Genomic DNA, 12420 nt, shown 5'->3' with positions numbered 1-12420 from the left:
CTATTTTATCCAAAAACAGGATAAAGAGAATGGAAAGAATATTTTGATTTATTGGCCTGATATTCTTCCCCTGGTCAAGGTTCATTTGATTCCAAATTTAAAGGGTTGAGTAGGGAGGTAGGCAGGCATCATCTTGTCGAATTCAGGCCCTCGATCAGGCATATCCCACAATCATCTTTTGCAAGTACAGCTTCATTTTCCATAGGAGAAACCTTTTGAATCCTGTTTTGCTTTTGTTCTTGCATCACTCATTGACTCCCATGCTTGTATCACAATTCACTACTCAACACACGAAAAGAAAACATCATCATGGTGGTTTGCACTCTCTTCACGTTGGGCAGACGGACCTTTTCTATACTTTGTTCCACAGACGCCTAAATCAGGGGGCTCGGTCTAGCATAGGTTCTATTTTCCAGCCGCATGTATTGATCAGCCTAGCAGTTCCAGTGAATTTGTGACCTTTTCGGGCTAGGCACCAGACTTGGGTGCTTTCAAGGTTGAAAAAACACATCACCCGATATATTATATTTAACCATCTAACACAAATAACAATTATTTTATTCATTAGAATATTTATTAATGAAATCTCTTTTTTTAAAAATATTGAAATCCAGTAAATCTTTTTTTTTCCAACAAAAAAAACCTAAAAAATAATAAATGAATTTTAATATAAAATGAGGTTTTTGAGAATTACTGGATCTGGTATCTTATAATTTCAAAAATCTTAAAAAGTTGAGAGATAAAAATAAATTTTCATAATAATATTTAAATATGTCTTCTCTTTATAATGTTTTGTGAGAGAGTGAATGCTAGATAAAAAAGTTGATTTCTTTTACTATATTGCACTAAATAGACTGTCCGTGTTTGTTTATGGGTCGCCTTGATTTTTTTTAAGTGTAAAAAAAAACAAGAAGAAAGCATTGTAACGGTATTTTAAAAAGAAAAAAATAATAATAACTCCAAATCATATAAAAAAATATATATCAACCATCAATCCATAGAACTTTAAATGATAAAAGATAAATTAAAAAAATAATGAACAAAAAAAAATAAAATAAAGCATCAACAAACCTGAGTGATGAAATTAAGAAAAGCCAAGATTATAGATTTAATGATGAAATCTAAAACATATTAAAATTTGATAAAGGTGCTAGGAATAAACATTTAAAACAAAAATATTGAAGGTCAAAACCTAAAATACCATCAAATATTGAAATGAAAGGCCAAATTAAAAATTCTTAAGTCCACAAATTCACAAAAGAATCAAAAAAAAAAAATCAAGTGATTGAGGACCATTTAGAAAAAAAGAAAAAAAATTTTAAAAATCAAAATACACCATTTAATGTTCAAAATGCTCAACCCAAAGAGTTGACTCATGACCAATAGACCCGAGGGATAAGTCAATCCAGGTCTCAAGGGATGAAAAACATTTAATACTTATATTTAATTCAAAACATTTAATTCAAAAGCAAAACTTCCTGTAAAAAACTAAATTTAACAAAGCCAAAAAAAAAAAATCAAGTGATTGAGGACCATTTAGAAAAAAAGAAAAAAAATTTTAAAAATCAAAATACACCATTTAATGTTCAAAATACTCAACCCAAAAAGTTGACTCATGACCAATAGACCTGAGGGATAAGTCAATCCAGGTCTCAAAAGATGAAAAACATTCGATACTTATATTTAATTCAAAATATTTAATTCAAAAGTAAAACTCCCCGTAAAAAACTAAATTTAACAAAGCCAAAAAATAAAAAGAGCACTAGGTAACATGCTTTTTTTTCTTCAAAACAAATGGAAAATCCCATAGGAATTGAAAAAGAATATTTGAGAATAAAACCAAAAAAATAAGCTAAAAAGTTAAAAAATCATACAAATCTCAAAGAACATTTTAAGCCTAAGTTAATTTTCAAAAGTTAATTTTCAATTCTAGACTGAACTAAAGGGTATAATAAATTAATTTAATCAAAAAAATCTTGTTAAAAAAGTAAGATTTAACAAGGAGCAATTGAGACAATATCAGTTCAATTTAATGTTGAAAAATAAAATAAATTAATATAATTAAATTAAAAAAATATTTTAAAAGAGGTAGATTTACCAAAGACAAAAAAAAATTAAAACAACCTATGTTACTCTCAAAAGATCAGAACTTGAGCCAACCCATTTAACTTTAATAACTTATGACCTGAGATATGAGGTATATAATCTCAAAAAAAAAAATTAATGAAAATAAAAAATAAAAAAAAATTTAAAAAATTAAAATAAAAAACCTAAAATGGATTAATCATTGAAATTGATGGATTAAGTCAATATGATTTTAAAAAATAAACACAAAAAATAAAAAATTTAAATTCTTAATTAGTAAAAAATAAATAAAATAAAAAATCAAAGCAATGAGGACTAAGTCATGCACAAAAAAATAAAAGAAAATAATTATAAATTAAATTTAAAAACAAAATAAATGAAAAAAAGGATTAAAATGAGCCATAAATAAAATAAGGAGAGGTGAAAACATTAATTAGTTTTGTAGCATGATAAGGAGAGGTGAAAACATTAATTAGTTTTGTAGCATGCCCGTTTTAGTTATTTTAATTCAGCAAATTATTATTTCTCGACAATTCATCAATTTTTTTTTCCACGCTAAATGAAAACAAAAAACGTGTAAGTCAAATTTAACAACGCATGCACTATATATATTTTGTGATTTCAAGTCCTATAAACTCCCGATTGTCTGATCAACGGAAGCAAAGGATAGATTAACCTTACAGTTGAATGTATTCAAGCCGAATATCAGGTTAACAGGGCCCAGGTTCAAACTTCTTGAGAATTACAATGGTAGTTGCGAGGGCAAATAGGGATGATCAATGGCTCAGTTAGAAGGATTCAACAGGGACACTGCTAGCTGAGGGCAAAGTGGCCTCATGGTTTTGGAGTAAAAGTTGGTGCTCTATGTCCCTCTTGAATTACTTTATAGACTTTAAAGAACTGAAATAGAGGTTATAATAAGAATGTGATTCTGGAAAGTGGACTCATGGGAAGCAATCCCGAAGTTTTATGATTGTATTATGCCCTAGACGTGAATAAATGACGGCTAGAGAAACATTCATAAAGTACCGCAGACAATGCTATGACAGCAAGCAAGAGTGAAGAATACGAAGAGCCAGAGAAAGTTATGAAAACACAATTAAGATCATATATAGAAGTATATATATGCATGCAATGATGCATAATTTACAATTATGGAACGACATAAAAAAGGGAAAAAAAGGTGAATCAAAACTTTCACCTAAATAAATGATCATCATCAGCAGCATGCAAGTGGTTTCTAAATCAAGACATTAACCTTTAGCTCCTACTATAGCACTATTATTACCATGAATACATAGCCTTAAATATATTGGAACAGTATAAGCGCTAGAGCTTTTTGTTATTATAAGTCAGGAAAGCAGTCAAGGAAATGGCTAACGTATTGGTCTTGCTGGCCAGCTGCTGGGTCATAGTTTTGAGGTATGGATGGCAAGTCTTGAAGGGGATATGAAGTACTTGAATCAGTCACTTGTGACGCTAGTAAGGTGTCAAAGTTTTTCCAGTCGATATATTGGATGCTATTATTGCTCCTTTCTTCATCGTAATCTTCATTGGTCTGGTGGAGATTGCCTTCTTTTGCTGCAAAACTTGTTGAGAGTGTATTGGGGCTATCTAGTTCTGGGAGGTCAACAAGCTGATTATTGCTATCCAAAAATGTTTGGTTTGAAACGAGGTCAGAATTCGAGCCGAAGGGCTGTTGAAAACTCGCACCTTGATTCGGTCGAACCATATTATGTGCAGTAGTTACAGTATCTGAGAATGAAGGAGGTCTAGCAGGGTTGATATCATTGACATAATAAGCATGACTCCAAGCTTCAAAACCTTGTCTTTGATTAGGACTTGATTTCTTGAATGCCCTGCATACCACCCATCCCTCTTCCTGCATTTGACACCCAGAATAATTAGCTAATTAATGCGTACACCAGCCAATATTAAGCTAATTAGTTGAGTTGCTCAGTATGAGGATAAAATAATGCTATTCTTTTAAGAGATAAAATAATTGTATATAGTGAATTACTCTTCTTCTTCTTTTTTGTGAAAATGTTACATTTATTGCTAGCTATAATTATTTCAAGGTGTGAATGCTTGCTTGGCTATACAGCTATATCTGCACTCCAAGAAGGAGCGTTTAAAGAATGCGTTTAAGGAATGCTTTTTTTTGGTTATTATGAAAATTAATGAAGAATGAGCTTGCCTGAGGGGGTCCGTGTTCAGATGTTTGGAGACGATATTCATGCATGATCCAGTCAGTTTTCCTTCCATTTGGTGCACGTCCCTTGTAGAACACTAAGGTCTTCCTCATCCCTATAAGCCTGTTCTTGGAGAGCACGGCCTTGTCCCTTCCGGTTGCCTTCCAAAATCCAGCAGCAGTGGCTCTATTAGTCCGTGTTCCGGTCGGATACTTCCTGTCCTTGTGACTGAAGAAATACCACTCATTCTGTTCATCATACCCTAGCTTGCATCTAGCTGTAAAATCGAAATCAGGGATGAGCACTTTGGTTAGCACAAAGCACACATTTAATGAAATCAAGTAGAACTCGTTTCCATTATTTAATTAGTCATTTCCCTTTTAGGTACATTTCCATTACTCTCCGAAGTTGTTTATTTTAGCTTTTATGATTGAGGTTATAGTCGGGTATAACTCAATTATTTACAAAACTCAATTATAAAAATTAATTTTTTTTATTTTTTTTCTTAAATCCCACACCCAAACCTCAACCTCCACCTCATTCTGTAGCAAATTAATATAGCAGTCAATTTTCTTAGGTCTATCCCCATTAGCGTATCTTCATTATCAGGTCACAACTCACTTTTCCTTTGCACAAAGCATGTGTAAATTTGTGAGAAAAAGGAGTGCTGCTTTTGAATATCGCTTCTTAAGTTCAAAGAGGGAATGATTGCTTGAACAAGAGAAAGCATGCATTGACTTGGGAGACATTTAGTGCACCATCTTTTTATTCGGTTAATTTCTTCAAAATCACTAGTCCAAAGCCTAGCTAGCCAGTACTATAGGGTATGCAACATTGCAACTGTGCTGTGTGGAATTTCAATTGGACATGTGGAGATATATATATATATATATGTATATGATTATAACTTTGTATGTTTAGTCCCACAAATAGTGCTTCCTAATTGATCTTAATATACCACTTAACAAAGAAGTTAATTTCTCCTCACCTTGGATGTCCCACGGCTCCATTTTGTAGAGATCAATGTTAGCGATGACATCTAGATCGATTTTCTGTGAGTCAATCTTCCTCTTGAGGTAGTAACCTACAAGTTCTTCTTCTGTTGGGTGAAATCTAAAGCCTGGTGGGACACAGGATTCCATCTGCATTGACAATATTCTTCAATCTCCTGATCGGGCAAGTAACATGAAGATTATGAGAGAGGGGGGGAGAGAGAGAAAGATCAGATCGAGAACATATTGTTCATTAGCATCCATTTAAGGATTTATCCATATTGATTATGTTCTTTGTCACATCTTATCACAACTAGAAAGGAGAAAATTTTGAGTCACTGACACAAAACACATGCTTAAAGGCTCTTTTAGCGTAGGCCTAAAATCAAAGGAAACATTGAGAGACATGTATGACTCTTCAATACGATGAAATGGTAAGAGCTTGTAAAAGGTGATGGGAAGTTGCACGCATGTTTTTGCCCTTGAATTAATGTTCTTGTCATCATTTCATATCCAAAATACCCATTCTTAAACTCTCAACTTACGGCTAGCAATGATGATGCAACTTCGTGGACCCATAAAATGGCAGACCATTCGTGGAACCCACCAAACGAAACACAGATTTTATTCCTTCCAAGTACCATGAACTTTGGCAAAGTAAATTGAGCACAAAAGCTGGCCGAAAGCTTGACTTTGCTGGCACAAGCATGTTATGTTTCTTGGAGTGCAGTGCACTCCCTGTTACTGGTGGTGGAAATACATTTTCACACCCACCGCCGGTGTGCTACAGCACTATCTCACTCAATAGCATGAACAAGTACTCTTCAATGACATCCATATACTCTCTTCTGTGCTCAATATGCTTAGATCTGATCCCTCTTCCTCTCCCTGATCAAACACACATATTGTTCCTCTCTAGCTGTGTTCTTACTTTTTATCTCCTTTCCTAATAATGATCTAACTCTAAGCTACAAACTGGGACTAGCTTCCATCAGCTTAAACATGTGGCATCTGCATATTCAAACTCATTTTCCCCAGCTTGGGTTAATAACCGCATCATGTGACCTAATGTATGTGAAAACAAAACATATAGTACTTTTCAAGGAGTTTCGATGTCAAGAATGGACTCTCAAATGATTTTGGGCTTCTACATTACAAACCCTAAATTCCTCAGGGAAAATTAACAAGTATATATAACAATAAATACAACTTCTAGCGAGCTTAAATTCCGCTTCCTTAAAGTTGGTGACAAACATTAAATGATTTGGCCTATTATCCAAAATACAAAAAGAATATCAGTACTACAACCAATTTCACATTACACCAATATTGATATACTCACAGAGAAAATTGAGAGTTTCCCTTGTTCTTGCTCTGCCCACCAGATGAAAGAACGAGAAGGAAAATAAGAGAAGAGACAGAGGGAGAGAAAGAGACAAAGAGGATGTCTTGGCAATAGGTGAATGTTGTTGTAAAGAAACATAAAGAGAGGAGAGCTTTTAATATGCAAAAGAGATGAATCTAGATGCCCTATATAGTACTGAATACTATTTTTTTTTTTTGCTGTTCAAGAGAGAGAGATGAACATTAATACACACACAGACACTATATCTGCTATAGTAGAAATGTTGTAGAAGAAGTTATTGATTGCGCGTGGGGTGGCAGAAAGAATGAAAGAAAGGTTTGTTTGGACGGCGTGACACCATATTTTCACGCCACCCCCCCCTTCCCTCTCTTCCCCACCGCTATTTTGTACCCTAAGATTTAATTTCCTGCTAACTTTATTAACCATATACTATTTATTGATAATTATGCCCTGATATTAATTTTCATCCATATTCTTTTTTTTTTTAGATTAACTTGTATATGATAATGCCATCCATCTCTCTAGCTAGCTAGCTCCCACAATCCAGCTCCCATTGTCTGTTTAGTGCGCCGCCCTTTGCCACTTGGCACCGATCCTTTCCGGCCACCTGTGCTCCATGTCAGACTCTCTCTCTGTCAATATCGAAAAGCTAATCATTTGTGTTCTCAAAAATATTTTTTTGGTTCAAGTCCAGATTAGTACCCACTGAAACCAATGTGCCCTTCTCAGGCTTTACCTTTGCCTTGTTTATCATATTTTTCAATGTCCCTTAAAGACAACGTATTGGGAGGTTAGCTAATTAGCATGGATGAATTTATTTTTTTTTTAAGGAGCTGATATAATTAATTAGAGTATAAGTTTGTTCTGCCATCACAAGAAAACCTAACATAATATCATACAGAATAAAAAGACGAAAACAATAAGCTGTCTAGACTGGAGGAAAACCAAGCTCCAGGAGAGCTATGAACAACGGAGCCTGCTACGAAGAATGCAAGAACAGTACAGACAGCAGACAAAGCGTTTCTTTCCACCTTGCACTGCTATATTTTAGAGTAATTAGCAAGGATGATTAACTCTATCTTAGATGCAAGTACTCTAAAGGGTTCTTTATAAGCTAAATTCAGAGACTTCAAAACCGCACACAGACAATGCGAGGCCATCACTGCTTCTTGTTCTGTAGAATTGTATATTTTTCATAGGGTTTGTTTCCTTGCAACCATTACAGGTTGGTCCTAGTTAATCTTACTTTAACCTGGAAGAGCAATACACCGTTGTCGCTACCGGAGGAGAAGAGGGAAAAAAACTCATTGGAATTAGTCTTACCGTTGAAGAGTGTTACATTACACGGTTGCGATATTTAGCTCAGATATCTAGAAATGGTGCGACTTTGTAGTGGGAATTTAGCCTCTCAACTAAAACAAGGAAGCATATGCACTATTTGTTCACACAATGATGGGATGGCAAAAGAAAATCCAAAAGTCTCTATTCAAACAGAGATACAAAAAGATGACTAGATGGTCTGAAATTACGTATATATAAGAAGAATTGAATGTTTTCCAAGCCCCTGTATATGCCTTGAACAAAAAACAAAAGGGTGAACGATCCTGGGGAGGTCCATTCGCAGCAGTTTCTTGATGGAGTGGTACTTGTTTTGGCCTTTGGTCATTAATTCTTAAAGTGGAGTGGCGTGCCTTATCCACCGCATCACCCACAGATATGTTTAAATTCCTTGAAATGATAACCATGTAAGTAGTGGTTAAATGATAAAAATTTAAAATTAAAAGGTTTATTTTCTCTCTAGTCTCATGTTTGAATCTTTAATTACTCATATGATAGCCACTGGAGACTTTATAAGTAGTGGTTAAATGATAAAAACTTAAAATTAAGAGGTTTATTTTCTTTGTAGTCTCATGTTTGAATCTTTGATTGCTCATATGATAGCCACTAGAGATTTATATAGTCGTTAACTTTAGGGCCCGTGGAATTAGTCGTGGTGCGCGCAAGCTGGCCCGAACACCCACGTTAAAAAAAAAAAATTCCTCAAGCCTACAAGAAGATTGATTATCATTGTGATTAGATCTTTCCTTAAGGTAGTTTTGCTCCTAATTGACAAGATGACAGGGAGGTCCTTTACTCTCTGTCCCTCTTGTGGTGGGCAGGCAAGTCATTATATACGGACCTCGCAGAGTCCCTTTTGCATTAATTAACTTGTAAAACAAAATTAGGTGTGCTTTAGTGTAAAAAAAAAGAAAGTACGGATTTATACCTCGTATGTCCTAAAGCTTCCCCCACCACGGACTCCCAACGTTTGAGTGTTTGAGAACTCCTAGGGCCATGACCCTATCCCACCAAAAATAAATACCAACTCAACAACTAGATAGGGTGTTTTATATATACATATATGTTAAACAAATTTGGTATTTTATTAGAAATTGTTTTCTAAATGTTTTTTCCCAAAAAAAGTATCTTTTGTTTTGAAATATATTAAAATTATATTTTTTAATTTTTTAATTTTTAATTTTTATATTAGTATATAAAAGCGGTATGAAAAAAATAAAAAAATAATTTGAAATAAAGAAAAAATAAAAAAATGAATGGAGATGACAATGAAACGTTTATGCTTCTTTTATACCTGTCTAATCATATATATCATGGTGATATATTTCTTGTAATATAAAAAGATTAATGAGTTTATTGATATTGATATGAACATGAAAAGAATTTCTAAAATTAAACTTGATTAATTATTCTTGAAAAATAAAAAGATTGATGATGATAATGAATTCATTAGCAATGACATATATTAAGAATTTTGATTAGCTATCTACTTATTTTTTATTAGCAACACTTGAGATGATGGCTAATGATAAAAATTTAAAATTTATATCGACATTGTTTAGTTGATCCTAATTATGAGTGACAAATAATAATATGATGTAATGTTATTAATTAAATTAGATCAATTATTTATATTTGTTTACTAATTTTCAGGACCATCTCATATACAAGCCAGGAGTATACTTAGTATCACTTTTAGATTAGATATAATACGCTAGTTTTGGATTGTAATGCATTTTTGTTTAGGCGTAAAAATATTAATGTTTACCTCTTGTTGTAGATGTATGAATTTATATGATTATTTATATTTATTCACTTTTTTTATTATACATGCTAGAATATTATATATATAAACTCTAAACGCTTTATAATTAATATGCTACATAGTTATTGTACGTCATCTTGAATTATTTGTAATTATAGGAAGCGGAATGATGTTAATTATAATTCAAGTTGATTCGATCAAGAAATTAAAATTGTAAATAAAAGAAATATATATTTAAATTGATAATTTGAGATGTTTTATTATAGAAAAAATTTTATTGGAATTTCTGTAGAACTTGTGGTAGAGTACATGAAATATTTTTTTAGAAGAAAAAAAAGATGCTCACTAATTTTATATTAAAGTATGTGTTTTTGTCCCGGAAATTGTATCTATTAAATTAAATAAAAAGCTAACCTTGCATGCGTTGACAATATATCCATGGCCTATGAAGTTTTCACCTCGCACCCATGTTAACAAACCAAAGTTCCGTAGCATTAGTGGTCAATAACTCCATGTAAACCCATTCTATATATATCCTAACCACTAATGCAATGAAAATGCGATTAAACTGCACTTCAGGTCTGATTTAATGGGAAAAGAAATTTATTCTTTTTCTATAATTAGGTTTAATTTTTTTTTTGTGCATGTTTGTCATCTTTGCAATATCTTATTTATTTATTAGATTTATAGAGTATTTAACAAACCTGGTAATTAGTCGTGAGACCTGTAAACTGGTTCGGATAACTTAAGTTATTAAAAAAAAAAGTGATTAAACCCTTGAATTTCTTGTCACCAGCACTCAATTTTGGGTTAGAAATGGAGGAACATAATTTAGCCCAAAATGTACACCCTTATATTTGATAAAGTTATGAATATGTTCACAAAAAACCGATACTCTAAGTAATCTCTTATGAACTCTACAGAAGTTATCGAAAAGATGCCTGATCTCCTAGCCTTACCAAGAGCAAAAAATAATTCCCCAAAATTATTTTTGTGAAAAAAAAAGGACTATTGTTTAATAAAAATTTTGTATATGTTTTTGTAGACTAAGCAACATTCCATTGGACATGGGTCCAATGTCATCATCAACTACCCAATCTGATAGAATCATCACATTGTGATGCGATCTACCGACTTTCCTTCTTTGCAATAATTTATAGCATAAGGTTTTCTATTTCTATTATGGAGCCCTTATCAAACATGGTACTCCTAGATAATGGCCATTTCTCATTGGCTCCATCTCTCTTTCAAATGTTGATTAGCGATACTTTGATGTTATTATATAAGGATTTACTCATCATTTCATTTCTTGAAAAGTTCTTAAACAAATTAATTAAATTTTATTACAGAAACTAACAGACAAAGGGTCAGCTGTATCCATTAAGAGAAAAGAGAAAGAAACAAAACCATGTTGTCATTTTTTTTTTTGTTTGAGAAATAAATGCCTCTTAGGTTATTTAATTGTATAGGATATCTCATGCTAGATTCTGCTAATTGACTGTTGGACCGCTTGCAGTCTTTGACGTGTGATCGCAATTTTGTTTCTCATTTTATATATATATACGTAAAATACTTTGTTTTTTTTTACTCACCTGCTTTGTGGCTTGGGAGTGTATGGATCCTTCATGCAACCACAGTTAAATATTTTGGTGAGATTTAATTATAGCCTAAATCAAGTTAATGTTTGATTGGTCTATCTAGATAAAAAAATAAATATAAAAATATTTATTTAAGAAAAGTAAAAACAAAAATATAAAATAAATACATCTGAAAAGTAATTTTAAAGTAAATTTTTATAAAGAAAATATGTCACTTCTATCTCCTTTGTACTCACCTCTTTTATTTTGAAACCTAATAAACACAATCATTTCTTCTCAGTCTTGATCTGTGATGTAAACTTTATGTAAACAAGAACATAATGCGTCATGACATTTTACATATCCATTATAAAAGTAAATTCAATCAAATGCATCTTCAAAAGGGCAAGAGATTTTAAGTCTAATTAATTGCATGCTAGCTTGGGTGAATTTGTTGAGTTGATATCCATTTGAGGCACGAAGAATTGGGCAATATATAGAACTCGAAATCTAAATTTACAAACTATTTCTTTTTTCTTTTTTTTTTGCATGAAGTGTGTGAAGTAACGATTGAGACTGTTCATGATGCCCACAAAGGAATATTTAGAGCACGTAGCATGCCCTGAAATGAGTGAGTAAAAATGGTTAGCTAGCATGGCAAGTGTGAACAGGCTTGAGAATGTTGGGCAACCATAATAATAATAATATTAGATGATTCATTTGTATAGCTTCAGAATGCAAGATCGCAATGATAATGGTGATCAGAAGTTGTTGAGAAACACAATGATTCATTTCGAAAAATACCCTCCTTTGCGTGGGTTGTTTATGCTATGTGTCAATATATATATATATATGGGAAAAAAAAAAGAAATATGAATCAAGGATGGTCAATATTTACCAATCCATAGAACTATTTAATTAATTATTTTAATTGGTTTCAACATGGATTAATAAGCTATATACAATTGACTCTGAAAAATATTGACATCTCTGAGGTGAAGACTGCAAGTTATATTCTTGTGATGAACGAGACTGCGAAAATTTTGACTGTATAAGCTTCTTCTTTTTTCTTTGTTTTTTTTTTTTTTTTTTTGGAGGGATGGGT

The 12420-nt window shown here is 32.4% G+C and overlaps 1 protein-coding gene across 3 annotated transcripts; it reads right to left on the bottom strand.

Annotated features, from left to right (window-relative positions):
• Positions 1-3170: 3170 nt before the first annotated feature.
• LOC105108952 (NAC domain-containing protein 7-like) lies at positions 3171-6994 on the bottom strand. 3 transcript variants are annotated; one of them, XM_011003478.1, is made up of 5 exons: positions 6608-6677; positions 5571-5572; positions 5266-5442; positions 4283-4554; positions 3171-3967 (listed from the first exon to the last, which is right to left on the bottom strand). In XM_011003478.1, exons 3-5 carry the CDS (start codon positions 5423-5425, stop codon positions 3431-3433), a joined length of 969 nt encoding a protein of 322 aa, XP_011001780.1. In that variant the 5' UTR covers positions 5426-5442; positions 5571-5572; positions 6608-6677; the 3' UTR covers positions 3171-3430. The 3 variants fall into 3 exon arrangements, with proteins under 3 accessions (XP_011001780.1, XP_011001777.1, XP_011001778.1); XM_011003475.1 differs by lacking the exon at positions 5571-5572 and having other exon boundaries at positions 5266-5419; positions 6612-6994; XM_011003476.1 differs by lacking the exon at positions 5571-5572 and having other exon boundaries at positions 5266-5445; positions 6612-6694.
• Between the last annotated feature and the right edge of the window lie 5426 nt (positions 6995-12420).

Source organism: Populus euphratica, unplaced genomic scaffold, assembly GCF_000495115.2.
Source record: "Populus euphratica unplaced genomic scaffold, PopEup_1.0 scaffold401.1, whole genome shotgun sequence".
Lineage (NCBI taxonomy): Eukaryota > Viridiplantae > Streptophyta > Magnoliopsida > Malpighiales > Salicaceae > Populus > Populus euphratica.
Note: the sequence above shows the minus strand (reverse complement) of the source record. Positions and strands in the feature narration are given on the sequence as shown.

Excerpts from the sequence above, each read along its gene's own strand:
- LOC105108952 (XM_011003475.1), bottom strand. The coding sequence starts at position 6,752 with ATGTTTCTTTACAACAACATTCACCTATTGCCAAGACATCCTCTTTGT. Across the intron at positions 4,555-5,265 it reads GGAGCCGTGGGACATCCAAG|CTAGATGCAAGCTAGGGTAT; the intron begins GTGAGGAGAAAT and ends TCGATTTTACAG. Across the intron at positions 3,968-4,282 it reads CTGAACACGGACCCCCTCAG|GAAGAGGGATGGGTGGTATG; the intron begins GCAAGCTCATTC and ends TGTCAAATGCAG.